Source organism: Malus domestica, chromosome 04 (assembly GCF_042453785.1).
Source record: "Malus domestica chromosome 04, GDT2T_hap1".
NCBI classification, from domain to species: domain Eukaryota; kingdom Viridiplantae; phylum Streptophyta; class Magnoliopsida; order Rosales; family Rosaceae; genus Malus; species Malus domestica.
In genome coordinates, this window is record NC_091664.1 from 31,304,629 (window position 1) to 31,322,755 (window position 18,127).

An 18,127-nucleotide genomic window follows, 5' to 3' on the forward strand; every position below is an offset into this window, starting at 1 on the left:
CCAAATACAGTAAATCCATTTTACTTGGCACATTTTCTGTATTACTTCATTGATCAGTAATTAGTGTAGTTTTATTTCGATAAGAGAAATGCTAAAGAGACCATGTCGAAAGTGAGACTTTCTATGAATTATTTACCTTTTCATTGGTTAACGTTAATTTTTGTGTTAACATTATAAAATAGGGAGCTTTAGCATTTCTTTTTCAATAATGTAATAGGTATGTTTTAGGAGTTCGAGACTTAAGCGTGGGATTTGGTATGCTAATGGCTAGCCACAAATCTTGAGAAGCTGGTTTGCTTTCTCTATATAGTCCAAAACAATGAGTAATAATTCCTCCTCTATTAACATATGTTTTAGCCAACCTCGCTAAGCTTAGGTTTGCCTTCCAACGCTAAGTAAACATTAAACGAGTATGGTATTTTTATAAAACTAAACCAAAAAATTTACTAGCTACAACTACTACTTTCTTAACGGGTTGACATGAACACAACCTGTTAAGCTAATGAGTTTATGTTCACCAATAATCCCCACAAGAACATGCACCATCCTTGAAATGATGGAATCTATGAGCATCTCTCATTACAATTTCCCTTCCTGTAACCTTGGAGATAAACTTGGAAGCTGTATGACAATCCCCACAAACTCTCAGATTCTTCTTTATTCTGATCACACTTTCCGGTCCTAAATTCAACAGTCCGAAAACTATTGCAAGCTTCTCACTATGCGCATACAACATTTTCTCCTTCATCTCGTCCTCCACATCATGCAGCACAAAGTTCAAATCCGGCTTGTACCCTTCTTGTCGAATCCTGTTTATCAATTTCTCCAGCTCCATATAGATCAAATCCGATTGAGCATGCGAATGATCACCCGCCACAAACGTGTAGACCTTGTTCTTAATCTCTATACTGGTGTGACCAGCCACTTTCCTCACCCCTCTTTGTTTCATCAAATCTCTAATATCATCAGCATCTTTCTGTTTCCCAGAAGATGCATAAATATTGGACATTAGAACATATCGCCCTGGGTTCTCTGCATCCAATTCAAATAAATGTCCGGCTGCAATTTTAGCCAGTTCTGTATTTGAATGAACTCTGCATGCTCCGAGAAGTGATCCCCATACACCAGCATCTGGCCTTACCGGCATTCTCTCAATGAACTCAAAGGCTTCATCCAGTCGACCAGATCGTCCCAAAAGATCAACCATACATGCATAATGTTCGGGCCTTGGTGTGACATGAAAATCCCTACTCATGGAATTAAAGCAGTCCCATCCCTCGGCAATCAACCCGCCATGACTACAGGCTGACAGCACTGATAGAAACGCAATGTGGTCTGGTATTATAAGAGCCTTCATCTGATGAAAGAGGTTAACTGCTTCTCTTCCATGACCGTGCATCCCATATCCTGAAATCATGGTGCTCCACGAGATTATATTTCTTTCTTGCATCTCATCAAAAACCCTTCTAGCATACATCAAACTTCCGCATTTAACATATAGATCAACTATAGAAGTTTCAAGCGCAATGCAATTGCTGAAAAAGCTACGAATAACAAGTCCATGAATCCAACGTGCTTGCTGAAACGATGCTAAACTTGAACAAGCGCGAACAACACTTAGAAGTGCCACTAAATCAGGGAGAACCCCTTGCTCTCTCATCTCTTTAAATAGCTCAACAGCTTCAAGAGGCAAATCAGCTTGCGCATATGCTTCGATCATGGATGACCAAGACACCAAGTCCTTATCACTGATCCTATCAAAAAACACCTGAGCAATATCCATTCTTCCGCACCGTGCATACATTTGCATTGCAGCATTTTGAACTGAACGGTCCAAATCAAGTCCATTATCGGTCACAACTCCACAAACCTCACCAGCATCATTCTCTTGAAAAACACATGCCATCGCGTTCAAAACGGAAGCCCTGTTGGGTGTAATTTTCTCATTCAACATCATTAAAAAAAATTCCCACCCATCCTCAAAGCACCCATTTTGCGCGTACACCCCAATCATCGAACTCCAAGAAACCACATTTCTCTGGGGAATTTTATAAAACACCTTCCGTGCAGTTTCAACCTGCCCAAATTTCCCATACAACCCAATTAGTGAATTACCTACAAACACATCTAATGCATACCCACATTCAATCACATCTCCATGAACCTTCTTACCCAATCTCCAATTACGAGCAAACCCACAAGCCTTAATCACAAAAGGGAAAGTAAAATGATCGGGTCTAACACCCACGTCCCACATTTTACTGTACAGAGCAATGGCTTTGTTATACAGGCCATTGTCGACGAAGCCTCTGATCATGACATTCCAGAGGAAGACGTCGGAGGCGGAGGAGACGGCGGAGAAGAGGATGTAAGCGTGAGAGGGGGAGCCCAGAGAGGCGTAGTGGGCGATAAGGTTGGTGCAGAGGAAGAGGTTGAGGTGGAGGTCGTGGGTTCTGAGGACGGCGGCGTGTACGGCTTTGAGGGACGAAAGGGTGTTGCATTGCTTAATCAGGGAGATTATCATGTGCTAATTACGCGGGTCTAGTAATTTCAAATGTTTCAGAAGCAGAGTCGGCGGCGAGACGTCTGGCGAAGAAGATGATGCTAGGGAGAGCCGAAACGTTGTCGTTTGACCAACATTGTCGCTTCCTTTAGTGAGACTGTGCGTATATGGAGTTCCGTTGCTGACTATGGTTTTCTTTTTCTATTTTTTTTTTTTATTCAACTGACAGGATGAGGGTGATTTTTTGTGGCCCCGTAATTAATTAACATGTGTTTATAAATTTAAACTTTTTTTATTTTGTTTTCAGAAACTTAATTTGTGTCAGTTAATGGTCAAGGTTATAGAGAGACCACACTCAAAATGAACGTAGAAGATTTGATCTCTAGTAGAAAGAGTTAATGAATTAGATGGTTAGTTGTTAGATAGAGTGAAATTAGTGGGAATCAAATATAAAATGTGACAATCCGTCCCAAATTTTACATTTTTATAAATTTTAAAAATGTGATTGTACGAAAATGCCTTTAGAGGCGAAGGTCTTGACATCCGTTGACCAACGTATAGCGAGGTGTATGAATTAATACTTAGCTTTTTCTTGAAGTACTCGACGTTACGAAATTATAAAACCGAGAAGTACTTTTGTTTAGTCGCTATTTATATATTTTATACATTTTTATAATGATATATTTTGTTTATCATTTAGTGATTTTAAAAATAGTTGAAGAAGATGAGGAAGAAGAAGGGGGGACGGGAGAGAGAGTAGAGGAGAAAGGCTGCTGCCCAATCAGAAAAGATGAGGAGAGAAGACTAACCAATAGGAAGGAGAGCAGGAGGAAAGGTGAGAGGAAGAAAATGAGGGGACCCAAACAGGTCTTCCTTGACCCGTGCAACCCATGTCTTCAAACCGGCGGCTTCTCGTCGTTTCTCGTCCAATTTTCCGACGAATTGGACCTATGAACTGCTTATAATCATCACCTTGGCCATTTCTCTTCTTCTTCCACCAAAAAATTAGAGGGAAATTGATAGTATTTTAGTACAAAAATGGTGATGGGTGCCGCGGGAAGCTTACTCGAAATCCACCCATTTGTGAAACGTTTTCCTTCAATTACCACTACCAAAACACTCCCCTAGAATCCAGGAACAAAGCCCAAGCAGTGGTGGAGGCGTCGAAGCAAGTTTGGAGGTCGAATCGAATCATACCCAATTATAGGGTTTCGTATGGTTTTAGCAAAATTGGAGCCTTTCTAGGCCAAATTGGACTTGGTCACAAGTATAAAGTTTACTCTACTCGTTGAGATCTTCAATTTTGTAATTTTTGAGAATTTTTAAAAATAGTTGAATTTTCTGGCGAGTAGGGGTGGCTAATCGCCACCCGCGACGGCGCGTGCGGCGCCACGTGGCTTGTGGGACAATGATGTTTTTGTTTAAGTACTATTAGATGCCCTGGGTTCATAATTGATATATGTATGACGTAATTTCATTATTTGGGCTTAGTTTCATTTCGACACGTGAATAGGTCAAGATATGAATCGATGATCCGACTGTTGGATCGTTACCAAACTTCAATACATTATAGTACGTAATATTTGAGAATCATAGAAACTTATGGATTGGGAATCCGATGATCTTCCCGAATTGGATTTGTAAGTTTATAAAATAACTGTTAACCGTCACTTAGTTTTGGGCAATTGACGGAAATTCGACCGTTTGATCGTAATGAAATTTTAGTATGTTATTCTAGAAGCATAATGTGGATATTTGGAAGTTTCAGATTGGAAATCTGATATGTGGATCTTCCAGAGCGAGTTTACAAGGTTGTAGACCCAACCATCGATTTGATCGACGGTTGACTTATGGTCGATGAGTCTTAAACTATTTTAGAATGTCCTTAAGGATGTGTTTTATGTGAATTATGTATTCTATTGATAAAAGTTCTGAGATGTGATTTTATAATTGTTCCAGGCGCCAATCATTCGAGACACCTCGATGCGCGTGCTAGAGAATCATAGCGTGGACTCCAGGTGAGTAGGTCTTTTCCTTTTTATCATAGGTATATAATTGATAGTTTCTCAAATGCTTCTAAAGTGAATTATGCATGTTACCTACAATTAATTATTGTGAACTACGAATGGCTTGATCCCTATTTAGGGTACATAGGCAATCTAACGAGACGTTAGATGCAGTCATATAATAAATGAGACTAAATAACAGAGACAATGGCCTTGTTTAGGGAATTGAGTAATGTGAGGGATATTGGTGGAAAATATAAGATTTAACCTTATGATTTGGTGGTTAAATATTGGTCATAAATCAATGTATGAACAATCAGGAATTTGAAGTAAGGAAACGTAAGTAATGATAGTTAATTAAACTAGTATCTAGTTGGGCTTATCATTGATAATTATCTCCGAAAATAAGTAGTTCGGGAGTAGGGCGTTACAGATTATGCATTTCACGCCATGTTATATATATATATATATATATATATATATATATATATATATATATATATATATATATATATCTCACTACCATCACGCCATGGTAGTGAGATATGTGATGAGATATGGATGATATTGATTGGCTAACATGTTGATGAGATATTGATTCAGCCGTATAGGTCACGTGAGGTGACTCCGGCTAGTATATTGATGAGATATTTGATGAGATATGGATGATGAAATATTAATTGGATAACATGTTGATGAGATATTGATTTAGCCGTACAGATCACGTGAGGTGACTTCGGCTAGTATATTGATGAGATAAATGGGGAGATATAAATAAAGTCGTACATGTCACTATAAGTGACTCCGACTTATATGCTAGCAATGATTAATGAGATATATGAGGAGATACGGATAAGTCGTACAGGTCACTAGAGGTGACTCCAACTTATGAGCTAACATATGTGATCAATATGTGATAAACTAACATATGTGATGAATATGTGATGAATATGCGATGAGCTAACATATGTGATGAATATGTAATAAGCTAGCATATGTGATGAATATGCGATGAGCTAGCATATGTGATGAATATGTAATGAGCTAGCATATGTGATGAATACGTGATAAACTATCATATATGATGAATATGCGATAAGCTAGCATACGCGATGAAATATGTGATGAGATATGGGTAAGTCGTACAAGTCACCATAGGTGACTTCGACTTGCGTACTAGTATGAGTTATTAATCACATGATTATTTGATATTGCTGACGAGATGTTGTCTTGTGGTATATTTATGATATTTTCTGGAAATTATACAGGTGTTGTAGCAAGGGGTTATAATGTTTTATATGGTTTCTATTAAATTTTTATTTACAGGGCCACTCACCTTTGTCTTGTCTTCACCCTCCATGTTTTATTAGCTGAGCTTCCTTATCGTTGAAGACTCGTGGCAATTCTTAGTATTGGAGATTATTTAAAGGGTACGATTCTTAATTCACTATTCTGTACTTGCTTATGCTCTAACGTCACATGTGAAGTGAGTTCATTCCCGCTCACCGGTGCACTCTGGTAATTTTCTTTGGTTATTACCTCAAGCCATCCACCACAAGAAACCATTCTCATCACAACTGCTAATAAGCAAATTTCGGCAACTCCTTTTAAAATCCCAAAAGAAGATGTAGGAACTAAACCCATCATCGAACAAAACAATTTTACTAATCAAAGTCTCCATACAATTGGTTAACAATTAGATAACATTGAAATAAAAATTGATAAACTTTCTCGAACAAACTCCACAATCAAGGAAAAACCTCTGGTTAATTTCCCAGAATCCTCTTCAAAGGCAGTAGCCTTGAAATCATCCTCAATTTCCACAAGTCAAAAAATTGACCAGTTATTACTTGAATTAAAGAAAGAAAAAACAGTCCAAACCATAAACCATCCTGATGAATCTCAATCAGAAACATCCCTTACATCTTCTGGATCAGAAGCTGGTTCAAATTCTCTTCGAAAAGTTGAACAAGCTTTTCAAAATCTTGAACTTAAAAGAATTAACAATAGACGAGTTAATCCAACATCTCTTACCAAAAATTGGTATCGCAGACCTACTCCTCCTGATATTCAATTTGAAGAAAGGAATATTCAAAATTAATTCTCAATCTATTCTGATAAACTTTATGAATGGAATATATATGGTTTGTCAGAACAAGAACTCCTTAATAAACTTCAACATATCTCTATGGTTGCTAATAGCTATATCACAAATCATAATCTCAGTTAACCCAAGTTGTTGTTTCATTCCTGGTGGGAGAAACATCTCACTGAACAATCCATAAATGAAATCCTAAATGTTGTTAAAAAAGATGAAGAAGGATTACTTATTTTTTATGAACATATTGGACAAGGCGTCCCTGACGCAATTAACACACTCCTTTTCATAATCATAGAACACTTCATAGGAACACCTAGTAATGTCACCTCTAAGATCCATGATCAACTCAGCCATCTGAGATGTCCAACTCTAAGCGACTTTAGATGGTACAAAGATGTGTTCATGTCTAAAGTCATGCTTATAGAATACAGTAATCAATCATTTTGGAAAGAAAAATTTATAAATGGATTACCAAATCTTTTTGCACATAAAATCCGAAATATATATATATATATATATATATATATATATATATATATATATATATATATATATATATATATATATATGACATAGCTAAGCTACAACAGAACAGAACAGATGTCAACTTCTCAAACAGCCACACTTCCACGTCGCGTCTTTTCCTTTCATGCACATTACACACCTGGAGCTCTGCCTCTTGCCATGTTTGGCTTAGCTAAGCTACAACAGCACCCTCACTCTCTCTCTCTCTCTCTCTCTCTCTCTCTCTCAGTCAGAGACTCTCAAAGACATGGAAGCTACTTACCCCAACTCAACATTCACCGACCCACCGCGGCTGCCGCCAGAGACACCAACATTTGATGAAGATGATGAATATGGCTTACCAAAACCAACAGATTGGTTCTCAAAGCTTGCGTCTTTACAAATCGACTTGATTTACAACTGCTTTGCCACTCTCTCCACTCCCATTTTCTCCCTCCTGTCCGCCGCTTCCGAGTCCTACCACCAAGCCGAGAAGGCCAAAGAAACCGTCGAAACTGTCGTCCACCAGGTCCCCTCCACCATCACCTACGGCAGCGCCCTCCTCCTCAAGAAGATCGGATTCGGGCTTCTCGGGGCCGCTTATGTCTTCATGGTTTTGGTCATGGTTTTGCTTTTATCCGCTCTTTTCGGAATTGGGTTGGTGAATCTTTGGGTGGAGGAACCGGTGTTCGTCAGGGAACGGCTGCACTTCGATTACACGGAGCCTCATCCGACGGCTGTCTTTGCTTTTGGTTCTGCTGATAATATTTACCGACATAAGAGTTCATATTCTAGGAAGTATGTGAGGGGAATTCCTGTTGGACACACTTTTGATGTCTCTTTGGTGCTTTTGATGCCTGAATCTGATTTCAATAGGGACATTGGTGTCTTTCAGGTATCTATTTATCCATCTCTCAGTTATTAACGTATTAGATGTGTTACATCAAAAGTTCTCTGTGCAAGACGTTCGTTCGCGCATATGTTCGTCAAGGCTATTGTGTTTTTCATCGATTTCTCCTTGAATTTGTATCTCGCTACCACAAGTAATAACATGACAGTACAAGAAATTGGTCGATTATAATAGTTTAGGGGAAAATTGGTCGAAATAAAATTCTAGTGGGGAAATCGACATTTGAAAGTTTGGGGGGAGGGGAGGGAAAGCCTGACTAGTGTTACATTACCTGAAATTGATCATAATTTGACTAAAATTATTGCTTGTTACTAACTAATTACTAATTGGTGATATGGCCATCAGTTGAGTGCAGAACAATTGTCAGTGAACGGTGATGTAATTACAAGATCAAGCCAGCCCTGCATGCTGCGATTTAGAAGCCTCCCGGTTCGACTCACACGAACATTTCTGATGGGAGTTCCTCTGCTGCTAGGAATCTCTGGTGAAACCCAGAAGCTAACGGTCCAAATAATCAAGAACAAGGAAGGGCATTATCCAAGAACTCAAGCCATAAGAGTAACTTTGATTCCAAGGGCCGGAACGTCGTACATTCCACAGTTGTACGAAGCTGAAATTGTGATGAACTCCCAGCTTCCTTGGACTAAACAATTGGTGCGCAGCTGGAAGTGGACATTCTACGTCTGGACCTCTCTATACATTTATGTTATGTTCCTCGTACTTCTCATGATTTGTTGCAGGCCACTCTTCTTTCCCATGACGATGATCAGTGCCGGTACTGCCGCAACCCCAGCAGCAGGGGACGTCGCTGAGGTCCCGAGTTATAGCAGTAACAGAGAATCATCCTCTGCAGAGCGGAGGCGACGTGCTAGGGGATCACGAGCCATATCTAGAGATGACGAGAGCGAGGATGTTCAAGAGCTGCTAAGAAAATGGAAACGAAGCAGAAGCAAAAGAAAGGCAATCTACTTGCAACCTGGGGATTTGAATTTGCCAGAAACTGTTGGCTCATCTGGACCCTCAACGATCAGCATTACAAGAGACGATGCAAGCGTTGCTGCTCCCGAAGAAGTCGGGGACTCGGAATCGGTCTGTTTATAAGGCGATGTAAACCGTGTAAAAAATTATGAACTTGTTGCCTTGTGTTAATGCGCATGACTAAGTTACTGATCAAATGATTATCATTATTGATAAACCAACTAAAACATAATTAAGAGTTCGATATCGCGTAATGTTGCTTAATACAGTAAACAGTTGGAAAGTGTGGAAAATGAGGCAAAGGTACAACAGCTTAGCAACTGAAAGAAAGAAAGACATGCATTTCGTGCTGCGTCTTCGTGAAGGAGAAAATGTTTCTGCAACCGTTGCAGGACAACAGTTTGCAGGAAACAAATTTTCCTTCCGAAGGGTCTTTGTTTAAGGTTTAGACAGATAATTCGGTACGAGAGATCAGAATTCCATCGGTGTCTGCATAAAGCCATTCCCCGTCACAGATTCTTGTCCCGGCAATGGTTATCGGTACCTGTTTCTCTCCAATCCCTTTCTTGTTGGCTTTCATGGGATGGGATGCAAGAGCTCTCACGCCGATGTCACAGCCATTAATCTCGTCGACATCTCTTATACAGCCATTGACCACTATCCCTGCCCATCCGTTGTTCTGAGCTTGGACTACAGGGTTGCCTCCCAATATTGCGCACCGCTTGCTTCCACCCCCATCCACAACAAGGACTCTGCCGTTTCCCTTCTCCTCGAGAAACCCACGAACAAGGACATTGTCTTCAAATACCTTTAAGGTAACTATTTGTCCAGAGAACACCTGTCGCCGGCCATATATCTGGAATGCTGGCTCAAGCACCCGAAGATCACCACTTCCAATCAACTGCGAGTGAGCGTCGCAAACTTCAGCAGTTGTAACCAAGGCCATTTGTTCCCAGCACCTTCAGGACAAGACAAGGGTCGATGTGTTAGACTGATAGAAGGTTTCACGGGAAACGTTATAGCAAAGCACATAGAGGATGCCATGAGAGATTTGATGGAAGAAATGAAAATATAAGAATGCCAAACACTAAATGTTACAGAAGTATGCTTTATATGAGACACAAAGCAGTTACAATGCAGAGATTGCAATGCTAGTCTTGCACACACTAAGATCAACAAAAGCATCAGTAGGAGAATCCGCGCTTGAAATGGAGTTGTGCAAATTAAAATCATGATACGGATAGTTTAAAACCCCATTAATAGTTCAAGTCACACGCTCCCATAATCCAATTATCGTAGAGCTGAGGAGCACTGCAGAATTCCCTTCAACATGAGAAAATTCAAAAGCTCAAAATGGTTTACTCATTTCATTTGCAACAAACAACAATGGCCAGTCACAGCAAAAAAGGGAAAATATACGCAACAAATACAGGGGAACACGAAGATTGCTGTGGAAGAAGACCGAATCGGTTAAATAGGACCCCCGAGATGATTACCTAATAAAGTATCAACATTTTCAAGAATTCAAATACAGGATGCATAGTACTCTTTGAATAAATTACGCTGACATCGTTTTCCCCCAGCTCAGACATGGTTTTCGAAGTCCGGAAACAAATTGAAACCAGCAGCATTTTGTATTAAGTCGCCATTTTCAAGAATACAGAAGGCAGATAAGATTTGTAAATCTTACATGTTTGGATTCAATCAAATTACAGAAAACTGCACAGTATATTACAAATCTCAACCTCCTAATAAAAGTTAAAACTAAATACGATTAATCATATACAAATTTTCATAAGATAACACATGCATTCTGAACTCGGAAAAAAAACCAAACCTCATCCACACAAACACACGCAAAGATTGGATCTTTATGTTGTTCGAATCATTATACATATTCAGAACTAACAAGATAATCAGAAAGCTCAACTCTATTAATCATTCATTAAATTCTTAATCACAGAAGCTGGTTTTAATCTAATTTTCATACAAATCCAAGCAAGACACCCGACCCGATGATCCAAATCAATACAGAAAAAGAAAAAGTTGATTAATTTTCATATCGGGTCGGCCTGTATGCCAGAGAAATACAAGAAATTGGAATTTGAAACCAATTTTGATCAATCGGATAATCAAATCAGACGAATCAAGAGAAGAGAGGAGATGAAATCTGGCGGCTAATATGAAAAGTTGATACCTGGAACGATTGAGCAGGACACCAAAACACAGCTGAGCAGGACACCAAAACACAGCTGAGCAGTTCACTTGTGAGTTATGATTGTGGGTGTCTGTGTCTGCGTCTCTCTCACTATAAACATGGGAAGAGGAAGGAAAAGGAAGAAGCCTTGAGGGTGAGAGAGAATCTGATATCTGTTTTAGGCTGTAATGCGCGTACAAGATACGGTCTTTTTCGTCTGTTGTTTTTTTTTTTCCTTCATTATTTATTTGAAGAGGATTTTTCTCTCCTTTTACATTATTTATTTATTTTTTTTAACTTTAACAAAAAAATTCTGGTACTGTTTATTTTAATGAAAAATTACATTTTTATATTAAAAAGTTAATTATGATAATATTCATTTTACTTTTTATTTTATCCTTATCGTTAAAACTCAAAATTTTTGAACTATTTTTATTAGTTTTTTTTCCCTATTTAGTGAGATTATTTGGAAAGATAGATTATAGTTTTGGGGAGATGATGAATCCTTTGAAAGAAAGAAATAAACTTGATGAATCTACAAAATAAATCTAAAAAGGTAAAAACAAAAGGAAAATGTTAAAGAAAGTTTGGTGAAGTATTCAACGTAAAGAATCTGTGTTATTATTAAATTTTAAATAAATTATAGTTGATATAATAAGTGGAGCACATCATAGATGGCTTTTAGTTGTGATAAGACTGATCTATGTTCACACCTGCGTAGTCATATTATTAATAATTAATTATACCAGATACACCATTATGGTGCTGCTGACATATTAACATGATGTATCACATGACGAATGAGATAGAAAGATTGAAATTACATAATTGGACAACTAAATTTGCTTGGTTGATGAAGACACTTTCAGCCTTGCCAAAATTTCTAAGACGGTTGAAACTCAATACATGTGAAGTTTCACACAAAAGACATCCATATAATTATTAAGATATAACTTTACAAGGCTTTTGCCAAAATTTCTAAGACAATTGAAACTCAATACAAAGGACATCCATATAATTATTGAGATATAACTTTACAAGGTTTCCGTCAAAACTTCTAAGACAGTTGAAACTCAATACATGTAGTTTCACACAAAGGACATCCATACAATTATTGAGATATAACTTTACAAAGCTTCCGTCAAAATTTCTAAGACAGTTGAAACTCAACACCTGTGAAGTTTGACACAAAGGATATCCATACAATTATTGAGATATAATTTTACAAGGCTTTCGCCAAAATTTCTAAGAAAGTTGAAACTCAATACATGTGAAGTTTCACTCAAAGGACATCCATACAATTATTGAGATATCCATACAATTATTGAGATATAACTTTACAAAGCTTTCACCAAAATTTCTAAGACAGTTGAAACTCAACACTTGTGAAGTTTGACACAAAGGATATCCATACAATTATTGAGATATAACTTTACAAGGCTTTCAGCATAAACCTTCAACAAATTTAGCCGTTCAGACACACGTGTGTATAAAAAAGAAAAAAATGCCAAGGAAAAGAAAAAGAAATGCTAAGGGAACTATGTTAAAGTGACACTTTATAATCTTTGCTATCTTATAATTTAACTGTAACATCCCACATCACCCAGGGGAGTGATCCTTTAATGTATATTCTCATCCTTACCTAGCACGAGGCCTTTTGGGAGCTCACTGACTTCGGGTTCCGTCACAACTCCGAAGTTAAGCAAGAAGGTGGCCAGAGCACTCCCATGATGGGTGGCCCACTAGGAAGTTGCTCGTGAGTTCCCAGAAACAAAACCGTGAGGGCGTGGTCGGGGCCCAAAATGAATAATATCGTGTTACGATGGTAGAGCGGGCCTGAAAAATGGTCCGTTTCGGGCTAGGATGTGACATTAATGTTAATTTTCGTATTAATATTATAAAAATATATATGAGTCCGTTTCGGGCTAGGATGTGACATTAACGTTAATTTTCGTATTAATATTATAAAATATTATACAAAAAATGTATTAATATTATAAAATATTATAAAAAAATATATGAGGTGTGAGAATAAAAATAGGGCAGGGTGCCACGAAAGGTGAGGACAACAAGTACCGCGAGACGCCCGGGCAAGCCAAGAGAGGACGAACAACAGGCGTCGGCAGTACCACCTTCGAACCTCTCGAGGGCTTTTTGGTCAACGCGGGAATATACAGCGCGAGGCGTCGTTGTTTCTTTTTTTAAACCGCACGGGGGAAACACCGGATAAAGACCCCTCACTAGTTGACCCGAATAATCGGGGGATGGTTTAGGGTTGAGGTACACGTGCACATCCCAGCCCAGCACCCCAAGGTGCTGTTTGTGCCCCTCGTCAGTCAATATAAAGAGCGGTAACTTTGTTGCTCCAGCCGATGTGGGATGTGAGGTCCCTTTAACACTAGGTAGTGCTCCAATGCTGGCAACTTGTGATTGGAGTCCACAACCGTGGTATCCAAACCAATTGTGCACTAACACGTGTAAAAGTTTAAATACATAATGCCGTACGACGGCATGGAATACTGGTACTGTGGCATTCCGGGTGTCATTAAGTTTCCCCCCAGCAGAGCAAGTAAACTTGTTTCTTAGCAGGACTAAATATCCAGTTCTTGCCCTGCTGAGACAAACATGCAGAAAAGAAATTTGTGAACCTGTTTCCTGATGAAAGAGGCGAAAAGTTTCTTATTGATTCATCAGTTCTAAATTTCGGTCAAGAAAAAACTGAAAACGCCTTACGAGTCCAAACTTATTGGAACAGGAAAAAAACACCAACTATAATAAAACCACAATCAAAGTTTCCCAGCAGACTCGATTTAAGTCAACCTGTGGATGGTTTTCATGTCAGCAGCTTCCTTGATGGTGTTTTTCTCAACATGGTCCCACCACTTGAACAAGAAGTTGTCCACCACGAGCCTGAACCAAGGCGACAGCTTCAGACCTTCCTCCCCGGCATCTGCCTTCCTCAACAGCTCTTTCAGCTGCTCCTGGTTTACGTACTTGATATCAGCTACCTCATCAGGGTTCGGATGCACATTAACATCACGTACAGTGAAGAGAAGGTAATCAACTGCAAACAAAACATAATACAAACACAGAGGGTTAATATAAAAATGCTGAAACAATACAATTTGTTCAATCATCACAACCAGTCTAACAAATGCATCTTGGACAGTGAAGAGAGGGTAATCAACCGCAAATGCGTAATAGTAAACAATGTACAGTAACTCAAGTTGGAATATTACGTTCATGTTCTCCCCACTTGCCATCAGAAGGTGCCTTGTACAGCATGCGACCCAACGGGATAAACTGATCAACTGGCACATCTTCAGCAGGAATACCGAGTTCATCCAAAAGCTTCCTTTGAGCAGCATTTCTTACCCCTGGAAACAAAATGGAGATAAAAAACTGATGGAGTAAGTCACATTAGGACAATTAAAATTGACTCTGAAAGGTAAGATAGATAGAGAAATATACCAAGAGAGTTCTCATCAATAAGCTCGGATTCACGGTACAGCGGATGGCTGCAACAGGTGTTTGTCCACACAAGTGGAAATGTTACCTTGGTTGCAGAACGTTGCTGTACACAGAAAGACATGCACAATGAGTATGTCAAACACTATATTTAACAATCGTTATAAAGAAATTGTCCAGAAATATCAAATGAACAATCAATGCCACCAATTGCAAAACACAGTCATCCACTCTTCATATTCTATTATCATTACTCACTATCCTCGGGATGCACCCTTCTACCATTGAACATCTTGTGAAATACCACTCAACTGAACGCTGCCACCACTGTAACTTTCAATAGCATGATCCAAGAAAAATACCTGAAGAAGCAACTCATGCTTTGAGTTAAACAAAAAGACACTGAAAGCTCTGTGAAGCAAATTTTCAGATTCGATCTTTTCCATCAAGTGACCTGCAGTTCACAGAATACATTAAAACTTGAGAAACCAACAGATGTACAAGAAAGAACACAAGAGTCGTATCAACATGCATAGATCAGGCATTATTACCAAGTACATTCAAGCTCCAAGGAAATATGATGATCCTTTAATATGGGTTTTCTTTGCAATAAATTAAAATAGGAGACAAAAATTCTTCCCTCGGAACTTCTATCTTACTCAAATCAAATTACTAGATGTCCTAGAACGGTTTATCAAGTACTACATCATAAGCCACGGCACGAAGTCATAAAACTTCAAGTCCTAAACTATCGAAACAGAATATTAATTTCTAAAAATAAAAAATTTATCACGCTGAAATCTCGCAATGAGAAGGTTAATGCAAGCAAAGTCACTTACAATTGTACTTGGTGTCGTGACCTACAACACGATCATTCTCATCCACCAGAATACATCTGCAGAAATTTGAATAAAATAGATTGTCAGCTCCAGGGAGTGACTAACACCTGAATATACATTGGACCGAATATCAAAGGTTAAAATCGTAAAGGACAAGGACAAGGGGCAGCACCGATTGAACGAATGGAAGAGACAACTGATGCTCAGTGGGGGGAGTTGCCCCTTCTTTCTCTATTGATAATTAGAGACCGGTTGTGCACATTACACTACGCCCTAAACGTTATTTCCAAAAAATGAAAGGAATAAATGTTTTCGGCAAGATGCAGAAACTAAAGGGGAAAGCAATAAATGGTTGTTTCAGTTGTTATTTCCTAACGAATTCGGGATTTCAGATCAGATGTAGCCTCGTTTAAATCGAACAAAAACTCGAACTCAGGTATCAATGGCTCAGATGAGAGCTCAGCCTGTGCATACATCTGTGTCTTTCAAACTATATTTTCCTCTTCACTATGTTGTGCTCTGTTTGGTCAACTAGAAACTGGAGTATTCGCAAAGAAAATTAACTCACGATCACAGGTTTGTTTTGACAAATTATTCGTTTACTCATCTGTTCCGAATTCTGAGCAACCAAACAGACCACAACAGTAAATAAATTTGAAATAAAGAGCTAGAATTTACCAAACAGAAATGAAAAAGCCTATGAATTTCATTTTATTTACTGTTCCGGTGTTTCCCGAGCAGAAAAATAAAAAGAGCAAATGACAAACAGATGAACCTAACCACTCAAAAATAAAAGAAAACGCAGGGGCAAAGTGGGGAGGGAGGGACTTACTCGTCTTCGAACATGAGGCGGCGCTGGACGGCGTCCATGCCGGCGTCGGGAGCGTCGCCCATGGTGGAGATGTGAAGAGAGAGGGATAGCCTGGCGGAGAGGGAGGGGAAGGCAGAGGGCTTGGAGAAGGAAGAGATTCGAGTCGCAGCGGATGAGAAGATAAGAGGAGGAGGAGATTTGGGGAAGAAGGAGGAGAGTGTGTGGAGAAGGCGAGTGGTGGTGAGACTCATTGGAATGGAACAGAACAGCGAATATATAGAACAACAAGTCAGTCTCCGTCGTAAATCTCAATAGAAAACTGACTTTTTGTCTAATTGTGAATTTGCAATTACACCCTGTATCTCAAATAGTAAAAAACCGTCAAAGTGTGATAAGTTTCAGATATCACCACTTATTATACTAATTGCATGTAAGTTTCTTTCTTTTTTCTTTTTTATTTAAACAACGAAGTGTTGCATATAACGAAATATGCATACACTAAATTAATAAAGTCAAAACTATGGTATTGCTATGCAAAGTGTGATGGAGTTGGCCAAGATTGACCAACCAAGGCAGCCAACCGGGTATCTTTGACTGATGTACCTTCTTCATCGTCTAGGAAAAAAAATTATTATGATCGGAACACGAGTGGTACATTACGTGTTTTTATATAAGTGATGAGAATTTTTTTTTTTTAAATTATTAACTTTTTAACACACATATCCCACCATTTGTATAGTGACACGTGTTGTACCATCCCGTGTTTCAGTCAAACTGAAAAATCTCTCCATTATCTGATCAAACAATCATCTCTTATTAATCTCTCGTTTATTCGTGTTTACGATACCAATTAATCAAATCAATATTAATAATACATATACTTACAAACATTAGGGGTTCAATTTTAGTTTGTTGAAGGGCCTTAAGTATAGTGTAATGTGAGTAATTTGATTGTTTTATCTTTTATTTTATTTCTTAATATAACCTCCCAAGAATTTGCCAAGTCACCAAAAAACAGCTCAGTTAATTCAATTGGATACTACCGCCAACCTCGCTTGTCTTGGTCAACTTTGTCATCCCGGCTTAAGTCAAATGAGCCAAATTTGTTTGCATTTTTCAGTTGGACGTTACGATGCGTTTTCTTGGGGTAATGTTGAGAACCAACAAATACGGAGCGGCATTAAGGGCTATTCTGGGCTGTAGCTTATGTAGCTTTTGATAGAAAATAAAATTCTACATGTAATTTTTATTGATTTTTTAATGTAGTTCACCTTATAATTAGTAACTGATTTGAATTATCTCGGTTTAATTATATAATACAATTAACAAACTATCTCTTTTTCTCACATCTTTTTTTCTCATTGTTTCTTATACATGTACAAGTTTGAATTTGTTTAAATAATGAATGTTTTTGGCTCACCTTGTGAAATTTGCTTGAGCTAGCTGATATTGTAAAAAATATAGTATCAAGTTTATTTGTTTATAAAGATTTAAATCTTTAAGCTAACCCACCCGATGAAAATTTTCTAGCTCCGACATTGCCAACAAAATCAACTTTAATCAATAATATATCAAGTTAGTTAAATAGATTTGCTTCTTCAACTACTTTTCTTTTTATTTCTAATTTTACACATACAACAACAAAAATATCTCGATGTTTTTCTTCAAAGAAATAAAAAAAATCTCCCAATTTCAAAATACCAAACCTAGCTTTTTTAATAGGTGTCCCATCATATTTATGAGCGTAAATATAAGTGGGGTTTAGTAGTATCTGTTACTAGGTGCAACGACTAAATAATAACTAAATGTT

At 38.3% G+C, this 18,127-nt stretch overlaps 4 protein-coding genes across 4 annotated transcripts; 1 reads left to right on the top strand and 3 right to left on the bottom strand.

Moving 5' to 3' along the window:
* Positions 1-402: 402 nt before the first annotated feature.
* On the bottom strand, positions 403-2,639 carry LOC103434372 (putative pentatricopeptide repeat-containing protein At3g49142). Its single transcript, XM_008372705.4, has one exon. It carries the CDS (start codon positions 2,522-2,524, stop codon positions 515-517), a length of 2,010 nt encoding a protein of 669 aa, XP_008370927.3. The 5' UTR covers positions 2,525-2,639; the 3' UTR covers positions 403-514.
* Positions 2,640-7,343: 4,704 nt separating this feature from the next.
* LOC103434374 (seipin-1) lies at positions 7,344-9,534 on the top strand. Its single transcript, XM_008372708.4, has 2 exons — positions 7,344-8,009; positions 8,370-9,534. The coding sequence occupies exons 1-2, from the start codon at positions 7,383-7,385 to the stop codon at positions 9,123-9,125; spliced, it is 1,383 nt and encodes a 460-aa protein (XP_008370930.3). The 5' UTR covers positions 7,344-7,382; the 3' UTR covers positions 9,126-9,534.
* On the bottom strand, positions 9,188-11,422 carry LOC103408693 (putative 4-hydroxy-4-methyl-2-oxoglutarate aldolase 2). The gene is made up of 2 exons (XM_008347524.4): positions 11,200-11,422; positions 9,188-9,961 (listed from the first exon to the last, which is right to left on the bottom strand). Exon 2 carries the CDS (start codon positions 9,946-9,948, stop codon positions 9,448-9,450), a length of 501 nt encoding a protein of 166 aa, XP_008345746.1. The 5' UTR covers positions 9,949-9,961; positions 11,200-11,422; the 3' UTR covers positions 9,188-9,447.
* A 2,428-nt stretch (positions 11,423-13,850) lies between these two features.
* LOC103419532 (isopentenyl-diphosphate Delta-isomerase I) lies at positions 13,851-16,786 on the bottom strand. The gene is made up of 6 exons (XM_008357631.4): positions 16,339-16,786; positions 15,507-15,562; positions 15,030-15,121; positions 14,671-14,773; positions 14,439-14,576; positions 13,851-14,263 (listed from the first exon to the last, which is right to left on the bottom strand). Exons 1-6 carry the CDS (start codon positions 16,566-16,568, stop codon positions 14,010-14,012), a joined length of 873 nt encoding a protein of 290 aa, XP_008355853.2. The 5' UTR covers positions 16,569-16,786; the 3' UTR covers positions 13,851-14,009.
* Positions 16,787-18,127: the final 1,341 nt, after the last annotated feature.